Raw genomic sequence first — 16355 nt, 5'->3', positions numbered from 1 at the left:
GGCAAGGGGGGGTCACAGGGGGCCCCCAAACCCCTCACAGGACCCCAAACCTCCCACTGCACCCAGCATCCCCCAAACCCTTTCTAAGACCCCCCCAAACCCCTCTGCCCCCCCCAAACCCCGCTGGCCCTCGCCCGTCACCTTCACCCAGAAGGGGCTCCCTGGGGGGGGCAAGGGGGGGTCACAGGGGACCCCCAAACCCCCCCAAATCCCTCACAGGACCCCCCCCCCATCCTCCCCAGTGCCCCCTCCCAGTCCTGCTCTCGTCCTCCCAGTCTTCCCCATTGCCCCTCCCTGTCCCCCCAGTGCCCTTCCCAGTCCCCCCCAGTCCTGTTCTCATCCTCCCAGTCCCTCCCAGTGCCCCTCCCCGTCCTCCCCAGTGCCCCTCCCAGTCCCCCCCAGTCCTGCTCTCATCCTCCCAGTCCTCCCCAGTGCCCCTCCCTGTCCTCCCAGTGCTCCCCATCCTCCCCATTGCCCCCCCAGTATCCCCAGTGCCCCTCCCCGTGCCCCCAGTCCCTCCCAGTCCCTCCCAGTGCCCCTCCCCTTGCCCCCAGTGCCCTCCAGTCCCTCCCAGTCCTGCTCTCGTCCTCTCAGTCCCTCTCAGTGCCCCTCCCCGTGCCCCCAGTGCCCCCCCAGTCCCTCCGAGTCCCTCCCCGTGCCCCTCCCCGTGCTCCCAGTGCCCCCCAGTCCCTCCCAGTGCCCCCCCAGTCCCTCCCAGTGCCCCCCAGTCCCTCCCAGTGCCCACCGGGCACGTGCTGGTCGCCGAACTTGACGGAGATGATGTAGTTGCCGGGCTCGGTGGGACAGTAGGACACGCGGCACGTCCCGTCCTCCAGCTCCTCGGTGGTGATGTCCACCTTGCTGGGACCCTCGATGGACAGGCTGAGCCCCCCGTACCCTGGGGGGGGACACAGGGTCAGCAGGGACCTCTGAGACCCCCCAAACCCCTGCAGGGTCAGCAGGGACCCCCGGGACCCCCCAAACCCCTTCTATGGACAGGCTGAGACCCCCGTACCCTGGGGGGGGACACAGGGTCAGCAGGGACTTCTGAGACCCCCAAACCCCTTCTATGGACAGGCTGAGACCCCCGTACCCTGGGGGGGGGGACAGGGTCAGCAGGGACCCCCCAAACCCCCTGTAGGGTCAGCAGGGACCCCTGGGACCCCCCACACCCCTCCTATGGACAGGCTGAGACCCCCGTACCCTGGGGGGGGACACAGGGTCAGCAGGGACCCCCAGGACCCCCCCAAACCCCTCCTATGGACAGGCTGAGCCCCCCGTACCCTGGGGGGGGACACAGGGTCAGCAGGGACCCCCCGGGACCCCCCAAACCCCTTCTATGGACAGGCTGAGACCCCCGTACCCTGGGGGGGGACACAGGGTCAGCAGGGACTTCTGAGACCCCCAAACCCCTTCTATGGACAGGCTGAGACCCCCGTACCCTGGGGGGGGGACAGGGTCAGCAGGGACCCCCCCAAACCCCCTGTAGGGTCAGCAGGGACCCCTGGACCCCCCACACCCCTCCTATGGACAGGCTGAGACCCCCGTACCCTGGGGGGGGACACAGGGTTAGCAGGGACCCCCCAAACCCCTTCTATGGACAGGCTGAGACCCCCTTACCCTCGGGGGGGACACAGGGTCAGCAGGGACCCCCAGGACCCCCCAAAGCCCTTCTATGGACAGGCTGAGCCCCCCCTACCCTGAGGGGGGACACAGGGTCAGCAGGGACCCCCCAAACTCCCTGTAGGGTCAGCAGGGACCCCCAGGACCCCTCATCCCCCCACACCTGCATCCCTGGCATCAATGGGGGCTGGAAGGTGCCCTCAGGACCCCCCAGACCCCCCCAGTCCCCCCGTACCTGCGTCCCTGGTGTCGATGGTGAAGTGGGCGGGGCTGGAAGGTGCCCCCAGAAGCCCCCCAGACCCCCCAGTCCCCCCGTACCTGCATCCCTGGTGTCGATGGGGGCTGGAAGGTGCCCCCAGACCCCTCAGAAGCCCCCCCAGTTCCCCCCAGTGCCCCCGTACCTGCGTCCCTGGTGTCGATGGTGAAGTGGGCGGGCTGGAAGGTTCTCCCCTCCCGCAGGCCGGGCCCCGCCACGACCACCCTGCTGGCATCGCCCAGCTCGGCCTGGCTGATGGTGACGGCGATGGGGCTGCGGGGCAGCGGCTGCGACCCCCGGAACACGTGCACCAGGTGCTCCCCCACCTCCCGGGGCACGAACGAGATCCCTGGGGGGCAATGGGGACATGAGGGGACACTGGGGACAATGGGGACACTGGGGACAATGGGGACATGAGGGGACACTGGGGGGACACGGGGCAGCGGCTGCGACCCCCGGAACACGTGCACCAGGTGCTCCCCCACCTCCCGGGGCACGAACGAGATCCCTGGGGGGCAATGGGGACATGAGGGGACACTGGGGACAATGGGGACACTGGGGACATGAGGGGACACTGGGGGGACACGGGGCAGGGGCTGCGACCCCCGGAACACGTGCACCAGGTGCTCCCCCACCTCCCGGGGCACGAACGAGATCCCTGCGGGACACGGGGGACATGAGGGGACACTGGGGACATTGGGGACATTGGGGACATTGGGGACATTGGGGACATTGGGGACACTGGGGACATTGGGGACATTGGGGACATGAGGGGACATTGGGGACACTGGGGACATTGGGGACATTGGGGACATTGGGGACATTGGGGGGACATTGGGGACATTGGGGACATTGGGGACATGAGGGGACATTGGGGGGACATTGGGGACATTGGGGGGACATTGGGGACATTGGGGGGACACGGGGCAGCGGCTGCGACCCCCGGAACATGTGAACCAGGTGCTCCCCCACCTCCCGGGGCACGAACGAGATCCCTGGGGGACACAGGGACATTGGGGGGGATATGGAGGGACACTGGGGACATGGGGGGACATCCCCCACCTCCCAGGGCACGAACGAGATCCCTGGGGGGACACAGGGACATTGGGGACATTGGGGGGACATCTCCCACCTCCTGGGGTATAAACAAGATCCCTGGGGGGACACAGGGACATTGGGGGGACATGGGGGGACATTGGAGGCATTGGGGGACATTGGGGAACATTTGGAACATGAGGGGACACAGGGGGTCACCCCCACCTCCCAGGGCATGAACAAGATCCCTGGGGGACAATGGGGGATGTTGGGGGGACATGGGGGGACACTGGGGGACATGAGGGGACGTAGGGGGTCATCCCCCACCTCCCGGGGCACGAACAAGATCCTGGGGGACATGGGACATGAGGGGACATTGGGGGACATCCCGCACCTCCTGGGGCACGAAGAGGGGACAGGGGGACAACAGGGACAATGGGGACACAGGGTTAGGAGGGGGACACGGCCTGGGAGCTATTTGAGCTGGCAGGGCTCCTGTCCCTTCATGTCCCCTGGTGTCCCCCCCTGTCCCCCGGTGTCCCCAATGTCACCCCCATCCCCTGTGTCCCCTGTGTCCCCCCCATCCCCTGGTGTCCCCAATGTCCCCCCTGTCCCCTGTGTCCCCAATGTCCCCCCCGTCCCCTGTGTCCCCTGTGTCCCCCCCCTGTCCCCTGGTGTCCCCAGTGTCCCCCCCATCCCCAGTGTCCCCCTGTCCCCTCACCGATGTGGCCATTCCGGAGCCGTTTGAGCTGGCACAGCTCCTGTCCCCAATGTCCCCCCCTGTCCCCTGGTGTCCCCAATGTCCCCCCCATCCCCTGTGTCCCCCCTGTCCCCTCACCGATGTGGCCGTTGCGGAGCTGTTTGAGCTGGCAGGGCTCCTGTCCCCAATGTCCCCTGGTGTCCCCAATGTCCCCCCATCCCCTGGTGTCCCCCCAGTGTCCCCCCCTGTCCCCTCACCGATGTGGCCATTCCGGAGCCGTTTGAGCTGGCACAGTTCCTGTCCCCAATGTCCCCCCTGTCCCCCCAGTGTCCCCCCCTGTCCCCTCACCGATGTGGCCGTTGCGGAGCCGTTTGAGCTGGCAGGGCTCTTTGTGTCCCGAGGGGGAGGTGACCGTGGCCGTGAGCTGGCTCAGGTCGGTCTCCCCGATGTCCAGGGGGATGTCGGCCGAGGCGCCACCTTGAGGTGGGACAGGCGCAGGGAGTCGTCACCTGGGGGACAAGGGGGGGTCAGGGGGGCCCGGGACCCTCGGGGTGGCACTGGGGGCACCCCGGGGGATCCAGAGCTGCTCCAGGACCCCCAAACCTGACCCAGGGACCCTCAGGGTGGCACTGGGGACACCCCCGGGGGATCCAGAGACCCCCAAACCTGACCCAGGGACCCTCAGGGTGGCACTGGGGACACCCCGGGGGGATCCAGAGACCCCCAAACCTGACCCAGGGACCCTCAGGGTGGCACTGGGGGCACCCCGGGGGATCCAGAGCTGCTCCAGGACCCCCAAACCAGCCCAGGGACCCTCAGGGTGGCACTGGGGACACCCCGGGGGCTCCAGAGCTGCTCCTGGGACCCCCAGATACTCTCCAGGGACCCTCAAAACCACTCCACAGACCCCCCAAACCCACTCTGGGGATCCTCAGACCCCCCGAGGGAGCCCCAAACCTGCTCCAGGGACCCCCAGACCCCCCCCAAGCCCCCCCAGCCCCCCGTACAGGTGCTGCAGGCGGTGAAGGGGCTGCCAGGGATGTGTTTGTCGTTGTACTTGACCACTCTGGGGACCCCCAGACCCCCCCCAAGCCCCCCCAGAGGCCCCCCCAGCCCCCGTACCGGTGATGCGGGCGGTGAAGGGGCTGCCAGGGATGTGCTTGTCGTTGTACTTGACGACGATGTTGTAGTCCCCGGGCAGCACGGGCAGGTAGGACACGCTGCACGTCCCGTCCTGGTTGTCTGTGCAGCTGATCTCGGCCTTGGAGGGACCTTCCACGGCCAGGGACAGCCCTCCTGGGGGGGCACGGGGGTCACCGGGGGGGGGAAACAGCCAGGGAGGGGGGGGGGGACATCCTAGGGACCCCCTGAGAGGGGCTGGGGACATCCTGGGGACACTCTGAGATGGGTTGGGGACATCCTGGGGACACTCTGAGAGGGGCTGGGGACAACCTGGGAACACCCTGGACACTCTGAGAGGGGTTGGGGACACCCTGGGGACACTCTGAGAGGGGCTGGGGACACCTTGGACACCCTGAGAGGGGCTGGGGACATCCTGGGGACACCCCTGAGAGGGGCTGGGGACACCTTGGACACCCTGAGAGGGGCTGGGGACATCCTGGGGACACTCTAAGAGGGGCTGGGGACATCATGTGGACACCCTGGGGACATCCTGGGGACCCCCTAGGAGGGGCTGGGACACCCTGGGGACACCCTGGACACCCTGAGAGGGGCTGGGGACATCCTGGGGACAACCTGGGGACCCCTGGGATTAGCTGGGGACCCCCTGGGGATGCCTAGGAAAGGCTGAGGACCCCCTGGGAGGAGCTGGGGACACCTTGAGTGGGACTGGGGACCCCCTGGGAACACCCTGGGGACCCCTGGGATGGGGTTGGGACTCCCTGGGAACACTATGGGGACCCCTGGGACAGTCTGAGGACCCCCTGGAGACCCCCGGGATGGTGTGGAGACCCCTTGGGGACCCCTGGGACACTCTGAGGAACCCCTGGAGACCCCTGGGGACCCCTGGGACAGTCTGAGGACCCCCTGGAGACCCCTGGGAGGGTGTGGGGATCCCCTGGAGACCCCTGGGGACCCCTGGGACAGTCTGAGGGACCCCCTGGAGACCCCCCTGGGGACCCCTGGGGGGTCTGGGGAGGCCGTGGCCCCTCACCCTCGCCGGCGTCCTTGGTGTTGACGGTGAAGGTGGCGGGTTTGTTGACGGTGCCGTGGATGAGGCCGGGCCCGTAGGCCGTGACGTGCCCACTGTTTACATAGTCCACGTAGAACTGCAGGGGGCTGCCTGGGGGGGCACAGGGGGGGGCACACGGGGGGTCAGGGGGGGCTGAGACCCCCCCCAGAGCCACGGGGGGATCCCCAGGGTGACACACGGGGTGACACCAGGGGCCATGTCCAGGGTTGTGGTGCCACAAAGGTCACCCCAACCCCCCTGCTGACCCCCCAGGTGCCCCTGATGACCCCCAAAACCCCTCTGCTGACCCCCCTAAAGTTCACCTGAAGCCCCCTGGCCCCCTCACCTGTACAGGGGGTGCTGAGACCCCCCCCAGGTGCCACGGGGGGATCCCCAGGGTGACACACGGGGTGACACCAGGGGCTGTGTGATGTGACCTGCAGGGCTGTGGTGCCACAAAGGCCCCCCCAGATGCCCCTGCTGACCCCCCCAACCCCTCTGCTGACCCCCCAAGCCCACCTGAAGCCCCCCTGGACCCCTCACCTGTACAGGGGGGGCTGAGACCCCCCCAGAGCCACAGGAGAATCCCCCAGGGTGACACAAGGGGTGACACGAGGGGCCATGTCCAGGACTGCGGTGCCACAAAGGCCCCCTCAAACCACCCTGATGACCCCCCAAACCCCTCTGCTGACCCCACAAGCCCACCTGAAGCCCCCTTGGACCCCTCACCTGTACAGGGGGTGCTGAGACCCCCCCCCAGGTGCCACAGGAGGATCCCCAGAGTGACACACGGGGTGACACGAGGGGCTGTGTGATGTGACCTGCAGGGCTGTGGTGCCACAAAGGCCCCCCCCAGATGCCCCTGCTGACCACCCAAACCCCTCTGCTGACCCTCCCAAGCCCACCTGAAGCCCCCCTGGGTCTCCCACCTGTACAGGGGGGGCTGAGACCCCCCCCAGAGCCACAGGGGGATCCCCAGAGTGACACACGGGGTGACACAAGGGGCCATGTCCAGGGCTGTGGTGCCACAAAGGCCACCCCAAACCCCCCTGCTGATCCCCCAAACCCCTCTGCTGACCCCCCAAGCCCACCTGAAGCCCCCCTGGGTCTCCCACCTGTACAGGGGGTGCTGAGACCCCCCCCCCAGGTGCCATTGGGGGATCCTCATGGGGACGGCACCGGGTGACACGAGGGGCTGTGTGATGGCACCTGCTGGTCTGTGGTGCCACAAAGGCCCCCCCCAGACGCCCCTGCTGGCCCCCCCAAGCCCCCCTGAAGCCCCCCCTTGGCCCCCCCACCTGGGATGTGCATGTTGTCGTAGCGAATGTCCATCTCGTGCAGCCCGGCCTCGCTGGGGGCGAACCGCACCGTCACCGTCCCGTCCTTGTTGTCCGTGATGTCCGGCTTGGCCACCTTCCCCGAGGGCATCCGCACCTCCCCTGGGGGCACAGGGGGTCAGGGGGGTCAGGGGGGTGGGACACCCTGGGGACACCTTCCCTGAGGGCATCTGCACCTCCCCTGGGGCACAGGGGGTCAGGGGGGTCAGGGGGGTGGGACACCCTGGGGACATCCTGGGGACATCCTGGGGACACCCTGGGGACACCTTCCCCGAGGGCATCCCCACCTCCCCTGGGGGCACAGGGGGTCAGGGGGTTCAGGGGGGTGGGACACCCTGGGGACACCCTGGGAATGCTCTGGGAACAACCTGGGAGGGCCTGGGGGCACCCTGGGAGGGTGGGGACACCCTGGGGACACCTCCCCTGTAGGGTATGGGGGGTCAGGGTGGGCTGGGGGACTGGGGACACCCTGGGAGTGACTGGGGTCACCCTGGGAAGGGCTGGGGACACCCTGGGAGGGGCTGAGGACAGCCTGGGGGGACTGGGGACACCCTGGGAGTGACTGGGGTCACCCTGAGAGGGGGTGGGGACACACTGGGGACACCCTGGGGGACTGGGGACACCCTGGGAGTGACTGGGGTCACCCTGGGAGTGACTGGGGACACACTGGGACTGACTGAGGACATCCTGGGAGTGACTGGGGACACCCTGGGGGGACTGGGGACATCCTGGGGGACTGGTGACACCCTGGGAGGGGCTCAGGACCCCGGGAGGGGACACACTGGTCACCTTGGGGACCTCGGGAGAGGATCCAGGGGGGCTTTGGGGACCCCAAAAATCCTTCCCACCCCCCCCAGGAGGACCCTGGGGAGCCCAAAGACCCCCCCAGGTCTCGGGGACCCCCCCAAGCTGCTCCAGTCCCCCCCCCACCCTGAGGACTCTGAGCTGTTCTGGGGACCCCCTGGGGCACCACAAGGGGTGTTGGGGACCCCCCCAAAGCCCCCCAGTTTTGGGGGGCCCCCCTCACCCGTGATCTCGCCCTTCTTGATGGTGAAGGGGATGACGAGGTCGAAGGGGCGCAGCCCCGCCATGTCCAGCCCGTTCACCCCCAGCAGGGGCCGGTCCGTGGCCTGGGGGGGCACAGGGGGGTCAGGGGGGGGCCAGACCTCGATGCTCCTGACCCCCTAAAACCCCAAACACCCCCTGACCCTTCCCAAAACCCCCAAACACCCCCTGTGTGCAGCCCCACCATGTCCAGCCCGTTCACCCCCAGCAGGGGCCGGTCCGTGGTCTGGGGGGGGGCACAGGGGGATCAGGGGGGGCTGTTTGGGATGTGCCCTCCCCCAGTGCCCCCCCTGTGCCCCCCAGTGCCCCGCAGTGACTCACCATGACCTGGAAGGGGCTGTTTGGGATGTGCCCTCCCCCTGTACCCCCCTGTACCCCCCCTGTGCCCCCCCCTGTGCCCCCAGAGCCCCTCAGTGACTCACCATGACCTGGAAGGGGCTGTTTGGGATGTGCCCTCCCCCTGTACCCCCCCCTGTGCCCCCCCTGTGCCCCCCAGAGCCCCTCGGTGACTCACCATGACCTGGAAGGGGCTGTTTGGGATGTGCCCCCCCTGTACTCCCCTGTGCCCCCCCGGTGCCCCCTCAGTGACTCACCATGACCTGGAAGGGGCTGTTTGGGATGTGCCCTCCCCCTGTACCCCCCCTGTACCCCCCCTGTGCCCCCCCTGTGCCCCCCAGAGCCCCGCAGTGACTCACCATGACCTGGAAGGGGCTGTTTGGGATGTGCCCTCCCTGTACCCCCCCCTGTACCCCCCCTGTGCCCCCCAGAGCCCCTCGGTGACTCACCATGACCTGGAAGGGGCTGTTTGGGATGTGCCCCCCCTGTACTCCCCCTGTGCCCCCCAGGTGCCCCCGCAGTGACTCACCATGCACTGGAAGGGCTGTGCACTCCCCCTGTGCCCCCCAGTTGGGGTCCCACCCTGGTGCACCCCGGTGCCCCCTCAGGCTGACTCACCATGACTGGAAGGGCTGTTTGGGATGTGCCCTCCCCCTGCCAGCCTGTGCCGACCCCCAGTGCCCCCCGTGCCCTCTGTGACTCACCAGCCTGAAGGGGCTGTTGGGATGTGCTCTCCCCATGCCCCCCAGTACCCCCCCCTGTACCCCCCTGTGCCCCCCGGTGCCCCCTCAGTGACTCACCATGACCTGGAAGGGGCTGTTTGGGATGTGCTCTCCCCCGAAGCGGACGCAGATGACGTACTTGCCGGGCTGGGGGGCGGTGTAGAAGATGTCGAAGGTGCCGTCGGGGTTCTCCACCACGTCCACGTCCACCTCGGAGCCGTCGGGGGTGCACACGGAGCAGGTCACCTTGCCCTTGCCCGCCGCCTTGGCGTCCACCGTGATCACCGTCTGCTCGCCCAGCTGGATCGTGGGGCCCAGCCCGGCCCCTGGGGGGCACAGCAGGGAGAGGGGGGGGGGTCACAGCCTGCCCGGTCCCAGGGGACACCCCAAAACCGCCCCATTGGCCCGCCCTGGGGGGCTCCGGGGCTGCCCACCCGCTGGGACCCCCAAACTGGGGGGCTCAGGACTGTGACTCGTGCTGTGACACTGCCAGGGGGCTCTGGGGCTGCCCACCCACTGGGACCCCGAAACTGGGGGCTTCAGGGTTGCCCACCTGCTGGGAGTCCCAAATTGGGGGGCTCAGGACTGTGACTCGAGTTGTGACACTGCCAGGGGGCTCTGGGGCTGCCCACCCACTGGGACCCCCAAATTGGGGACTCTGGGGCTGCCAACGCGCTGGGACCCCCAAATTGGGGACTCTGGGGCTGCCAACGCGCTGGGACCCCCAAATTGGGGACTCTGGGGCTGCCAACACGCTGGGACCCCCAAACTGGGGACTCTGGGGCTGCCCACCCACTGGGACCCCCAAATTGGGGACTCTGGGGCTGCCAACGCGCTGGGACCCCCAAATTGGGGACTCTGGGGCTGCCCACCTGCTGGGAACTCCAGAATAGAAGATTTTGGGGCAAACTGGGGGGTTCTGGGGCTGCCCACCTGCTGGGAGCCCCAAATTGGGGGGCTCAGGACTGTGACTCGAGCCATGACACTGCCAGGGGGCTCTGGGGCTGCTCATCTGCTTGGACCCCCAAAATAGAGGAGTCAGGGGCAAACTGGGGGGCTCTGGGGCTGCCCACCCGCTGGGAGCCCCAAAATAGAGGAGTCAGGGGCTGCCCACCAGTTGGGACCCCCAAATCGGGGCGGGTCAGGCCTCCCAGTAGCTGTGACAGTGCCAGGGGGCTCTGGGGCTGCTGGGACCCCCAAACTGGGGAGGGTGATGACCCCCCCAGGGGCTGCTGGGACCCCCAAACTGGGGAGGGTGATGACCCCCCCAGGAGCTGAGCTGGGACACAGCCAAGCTGAGCCCTGAGCTGAGCCCGAACCCTGAGCTGAGCCCTGAGCTTGAACTGAGCCAAACCCTGAGCTGAGCCCTGAGCCCAGTCCCGAGCCTGAGCCCGAACCCTGAGCTGAGCCCTGAGCCTGAACTGAGCCCAGCCCTGAGCCAAGCCCCGAGTCCTGAGCCCATCCTTGAGCCCTGAGCCCATCCTTGAGCCCTCAGCCAAGCCCTGAGCCGAGTCCTGAGCCTGAGTCGAGCCCTGAGCCAGAGCCAGAGCCCAATCCTGAGCCATGCTGTGAGCTGAGCCCAGCCCCGATCCTGCCCCGATCCTGAGCCATGAGCTGAGCCCAGCCCTGAGCCTGACCCTGAGCCGTGAGCTGAGCACAGCCCTGAGCCCAGCCCTGAGCCCTGAGCCAGAGCCAGAGCCCAATCGGAACTGTGCCATGAGCTGAGCCTGGCCCTGATCCTGACCCTGAGCCCAATCCTGAGCTGAGCCAGCCCTGAGCCCTGAGCCAGAGCCAGAGCCCAATCCTGAGCCCGAGCCGTGAGCTGAGCCCTGGGCCTGAACCCGAGCCTGAGTCATGAGCTGAGCCCAGCCCTGAGCCTGAGTTGAGCCCTGAGCCAGAGCTGAGCCCTGAGCCAGAGCCAGAGCCCAATCCTGAGCCCGAGCCGTGAGCTGAGCCCTGGGCCTGAACCCGAGCCTGAGTCGTGAGCTGAGCCCAGCCCGGAGCCAGAGCTGAGCCCTGAGCCAGAGCCAGAGCCCAATCCTGAGCCTGAGCTGTGAGCTGAGCCCAGCCCTGAGCCCAGCCCTGAGCCCTGAGCCCGGCCCTGAGCCCAGCCCTGAGCCTGAGCTGAGCCTGGAGCCAGAGCTGAGCCCTGAGCCAGAGCCAGAGCCCAATCCTGAGCCTGAGCCGTGAGCTGAGCCCAGCCCTGAGCCCTGAGCCCTGAGCCCAGCCCTGATCCTGCCCCGCTCCTGAGCCCTGCTCCTGCCCCGCTCCTGCGCCCTGATCCTGCCCCGCTCCTGAGCCCTGCTCCTGCCCCGCTCCTGCGCCCTGATCCTGCCCCGCTCCTGAGCCCTGCTCCTGCCCCGCTCCTGCGCCCTGATCCTGCCCCGGTCCTGAGCCCTGCTCCTGCCCCGCTCAGCCCCGCTCCTGCCCCGCTCCTGCGCCGTGCCGTGATCTTACCTAAGCCGTGACCTCCGATGGAAACTACAGCGTGGGGTGGGGGGTGGGGGGTGAGGGGGGTGGGCAGAGAAGCAAGAAATCCAGTGAGACACACGTGGTGAGACCCCCCCCGTGCCCCCCCAGACCCGCCCCGTGCCCCCCCGGGTGTGGTGGGTGGGCGGTGGGTGCCAAGGCTGTGCCCCCCACCCCAAAAGGGAGGGGGGGGTGAGGGGGGTGGGCAGAGAAGCGACAAATCCAGTGAGACACACGTGGGGAGACCCCCAAACCCCTCCCCAGCCCAGCCCAGCACCCCCTGCCAGCCCCGGCCCTGCCCCCCCCCCCATGTCACTGCCATCGGGGGGTCCCCCTGGTTGTGTCCCCCCCCCATTTCACTGCCATCTGTCACCCAGATGTGCCCCCTCCCCATGTCACTGCCATCGGGGGGTCCCCCGGCCCTGCCCCTCCATGTCACTGTCATCATGGGGTCCCCTGGTTGTGTCCCGCCCCACATCACTGCCATCAGTGTCCCCCTTCCCCAAGTCAGTTCTCTCTGTCCCCTGGCCATGACCCCTCCCCATTTCAGTGTCCCCCTGTCAGTGTCCCCTCCCCATGTCAGTTCTATCTCTCCCCCTGTCAGTGTCCCCTCCCCATGTCAGTTCTATCTCTCCCCTGTCAGTGCCCCCTCCCCTGTCAGTGCCCCCTCCCTAAGTCAGTTCTCTCTGTCCCCTGGCAGTGCCCCCTCCCCATTTCATTGCCCCCTCCCCTGGCAGTGCCCCCTCCCCAAGTCAGTTCTCTCTCTCCCCTGTCCGTGCCCCCTCCCCATGTCAGTGCCCCCTCCTCCTGTCAGTTCTCTCTGTCCCCCTGTCAGTGCCCCCTCCCCATGTCAGTTCTCTCTGTCCCCATGTCAGTTCTCTCTGTCCCCTGGCCGTGCCCCCTCCCCTGTCAGTGCCCCCTCCCCTGTCAGTGCCCCCTCCCCTGTCAGTTCTCTCTGTCCCCTGTCAGTGCCCCCTCCCCTGTCCGTGCCCCCTCCCCTGTCAGTTCTCTCTGTCCCCTGTCAGTGCCCCCTCCCCTGGCAGCGCCCCCTCCCCTGGCAGTGCCCCCTCCCCTGGCAGTGCCCCCTCCCCAAGTCAGTTCTCTCTCTCACCTGGCCGTGCGCCCTCCCCTGTCAGTGCCCCCTCCCCCTGTCAGTGCCCCCTCCCTCTGTCAGTTCTCTCTCTCCCATGTCAGTGCCCCCTCCCCATGTCAGTTCTCTCTGTCCCCTGTCAGTGCCCCCTCCCCTGGCCGTGCCCCCTCCCCAAGTCAGTTCTCTCTGTCCCCTGTCAGTGCCCCCTCCCCATTTCAGTTCTCTCTGTCCCCTGTCCGTGCCCCCTCCCCCTGTCAGTTCTCTCTGTCCCCTGGCCGTGCCCCCTCCCCTGGCCGTGCCCCCTCCCCTGGCCGTGCCCCCTCACCGGTGACGGTGCACTTGCTGGCGTCCCCGGTGGGCACTGCGCGGATCCTGTAGGGCGAGTAGGGGATCTCGTCGCCGCCGTACTTGATGAGGATGGTGTACCGGCCCGTCATGTCGGGCACGTACGACACCGTGTACGTCCCGTCCTCGTTGTCCCGGATCGACGCCTTCTTGGGCTTCCCCTCGGGGTCCTGGGGGGGAAAACCACAGCCCGGGGTTGGGAGGGATCCATCGGGATCGGGGATGGGACACCCCGAGAGTCCCTGAGGGCCCAGAGCCCAGGAACTGCAATCCCCAAATCCTGACTCGCTGTGATCCCCAAATCCTGACTCGCTGTGATCCCCAAATCCTGACTCGCTGTGATCCCCAAATCCTGACTCGCTGCAATCCCCAAATCCTGACTCACTGTGATCCCCAAATCCTGACTCGCTGTGATCCCCAAATCCTGACTCGCTGTGATCCCCAAATCCTGACTCACTGCAATCCCCAAATCCCAACTCACTGCGATCCCCAAATCCTGACTCACTGCAATCCCCAAATCCTGACTCGCTGTGATCCCCAAATCCTGACTCGCTGTGATCCCCAAATCCTGACACCTGAAACACCCAAAACACCCAAATCCCAACACCTGAACACCCAAATCCCAACTCACTGTGATCCCCAAATCCCAACACCTGAACACCCAAATCCCAACACCTCCTGAGCCCCTCAAACCTCCCACAAAGCCCCCCTGAGCCCTCCAAGCCCCCCCACCGTGATCTGCAGGGCCAGCAGCCCCCCCAAACCCTCCCTGACCCCCCCTGACCCCCCCACCGTGATCTGCACTGCCAGCAGCCCCCCCAAAGCCCCCCCAAGCCCCCCACCGTGATCTGCACTGCCAGCAGCCCCCCCAAAGCCCCCCCAAAGCCCCCCACCGTGATCTGCACTGCCAGCAGCCCCTCGCCGGCGTCCTTGGCGTCGATGGTGAACTCGACGGGCAGGCTGGCCGGGACCCCCGTGGTGTTGAGCCCGGGGCCGCTGGCCCGGACCTTGCTGGCGTCGTGGGTGGGCAGAGCCTTCACCTTGAACGGGCTGGGGGGGCACGGGGGGGTCAGAGACCCCTCAGGGGCACCCAGAGACCCCCCAGGGCTGCCCAGTGCCCCTCGGGGCCCCCTCGAGAGGACCCCCCTGTGCCACCCCCCAGAGCCCCCCCAAACACCCCCAGTGCCCAGAACACGGCTGGTGACCCCCAGAGCCCCTCTGGAGACTCTCAGAACACCTCCAGTGCCCCCCAGAGCCCCCCCAGTGCCCCCCAGAGCCCTCCCAGTGCCCCCAGAATGCCTCCAGTGCCCCCCAGAGCCCCCCCAGTCCCCCCAGAATGCTTCCAGTGCTCCCCAGAGCCCCCCCAGTATGCCTCCAGTGCGCCCCAGTGCCCTCAGAATGCCTCCAGTGCCCCCCAGAGACCTCCCAGTGCCCCCCAGTGCCCCCTAGAATGCCTCCAGTGCCCCCCAGTGCCCCCTGGAGCTCCCCCAGAGCCCTCCAGAATACCTCCAGTGCCCCCCAGAGACCTCCCAGTGCCCGCCTGAGCCCCCTGGTTCCCCTCAGAGCACCCCCGAGAACGCCCAGTGTCCACCAGAACCCCCCCAGTGCCCCCCAGAACGCCTCCAGTGCCCCCCAGAGCCCCCTGGTTCCCCCTGGTACACCTCCAGTGCCCCCCAGAGCCCCCCAGAATGCCTCCAGTGCCCCCCAGAGCCCCCCCAGAGCCCCCTGGTTCCCCCCAGAACACCCCCAGTGCCCCCCAGTTTCCCCCAGAGCCCCCTGCTTCCCCCCAGAGCCCCCCCAGAGCCCCCTGGTTCCCCCCAGTGCCCCCTGGTTCCCCCCAGAGCCCCCCCAGTGCCCCCCAGTTTCCCCCAGAGCCCCCTGGTTCCCCCCAGAGCCCCCCCAGTGCCCCCCAGAGCCCCCTGGTTCCTCCCAGAACACCCCCAGTGCCCCCCCAGTGCCCCCCCAGAGCCCCCCCAGTGCCCCCTGGTTCCCCCCAGTGCCCCCTGGTTCCCCCCAGTGCCCCCCAGTGCCCCCCAGTGCCCCCCCAGTGCCCCCCAGAGCCCCCCCAGAGCCCCCCCAGTGCCCCCATGCCCCCCGTGCCCCCGGTACCTGCGGGGCACCTCGACGTCTCCGTAGCGCACGGCGATGCTGTAGGGCCCCTCCCGGGAGGGGACGTAGCTCACGCGCCGCGTCCCGTCCCCGTTGTCGGCCACGTCCACGGGCTCCACCACGCCTGGGGGGCACGGGGGGGTCAGGGGGGCACCGGGGCACGGCCACGGCCACCCCACGGCCACCCCATGGCACCCCATGGCACCCCACGGCCACCCCATGGCACCCCCCGGGACTGCCAGACACCCCCCGGGGCAACCTGAGACCCCCAGAGAGCCCCAGGGGACACCTTGAGACCCCCAGAGAGCCCTGAGGGATCCCCTGAGACCCCCAGAGAGCCTTGAGGGATCCCTTGAGACCCCCAGAGAGCCCTGGGGGATCCCTTGAGACCCCCAGAGAGCCCTGGGGGGCACCCCAAGAGCCAGCACAGGGCACCCTGGACACTCATAGGGCAACCCAAGACCCCACAGGGCACCACAGACCCCACAGGGCACCACAGACCTCCCAGGACACCCCAAAACCCCCCAGGACACCCCAAAACCCCACAGGGCACCACAGACCCCCAGGACACCTCAAAACTCTCCAGGGTACCACAGACCCCACAGGACACCCCAAGACCCCTCCAGGACACCACAGACCTCCCAGGACACCCCAAGACCCCCCCAGGACACCCCAAACCCTCCCAGGGCTCCACAGATCCCCTAGGACACCCCAAGACCCCCCAGGATGCCCCAAACCTTCCCAGGACACCCCAGACCCCCCAGGACACCCCAAGACCCCCCAGGACGCCCCAAACCCTCCCAGGACACCCCAGACCCCCCAGGACACCCCAAGCCCCCCTTTAGGGTGCCCCCCTGACCTTTGGGGCCCTGGACCTTGACGTCCAGCGGGGCCACCCCGGCCTTGGAGGTGTCCACGGTGAAGGTCTGGGGGACGTTGGCACGGACGGAGCCCGGGGTGAGACCCGGCCCCGAGCAGGACACGCGGGAGGCGTCCACAGGGCACGACACCGGCACCTGGAACGGGCTCCCTGGGGGAGAGGGGGGGTCCCGAATTAATGGGGGGCACGTGTGGGGT

The 16355-nt window shown here is 68.3% G+C and overlaps 1 protein-coding gene across 1 annotated transcript in view; it reads right to left on the bottom strand.

The window, feature by feature from the left end:
• Positions 1-119: 119 nt before the first annotated feature.
• Positions 120-16355, bottom strand: part of LOC127465575 (filamin-A-like) — a gene marked incomplete at both ends in the record, with an annotated part of 31790 nt that continues 15554 nt past the window's right edge. The window contains 15 exon segments of the mRNA XM_051776084.1: positions 120-161; positions 746-898; positions 2025-2228; positions 3963-4091; positions 4094-4123; positions 4737-4910; positions 5788-5916; positions 7104-7244; positions 8170-8272; positions 9344-9591; positions 11723-11746; positions 13150-13339; positions 14063-14219; positions 15279-15402; positions 16138-16308. Coding sequence (XP_051632044.1) covers positions 120-161; positions 746-898; positions 2025-2228; positions 3963-4091; positions 4094-4123; positions 4737-4910; positions 5788-5916; positions 7104-7244; positions 8170-8272; positions 9344-9591; positions 11723-11746; positions 13150-13339; positions 14063-14219; positions 15279-15402; positions 16138-16308 — 2019 coding nt within the window.

This window comes from Manacus candei, unplaced genomic scaffold, assembly GCF_025592945.1.
Source record: "Manacus candei isolate 608988 ecotype Guabito, Panama unplaced genomic scaffold, ASM2559294v1 h1tg000435l, whole genome shotgun sequence".
NCBI classification, from domain to species: Eukaryota; Metazoa; Chordata; class Aves; order Passeriformes; family Pipridae; genus Manacus; species Manacus candei.
Note: the sequence above shows the minus strand (reverse complement) of the source record. Positions and strands in the feature narration are given on the sequence as shown.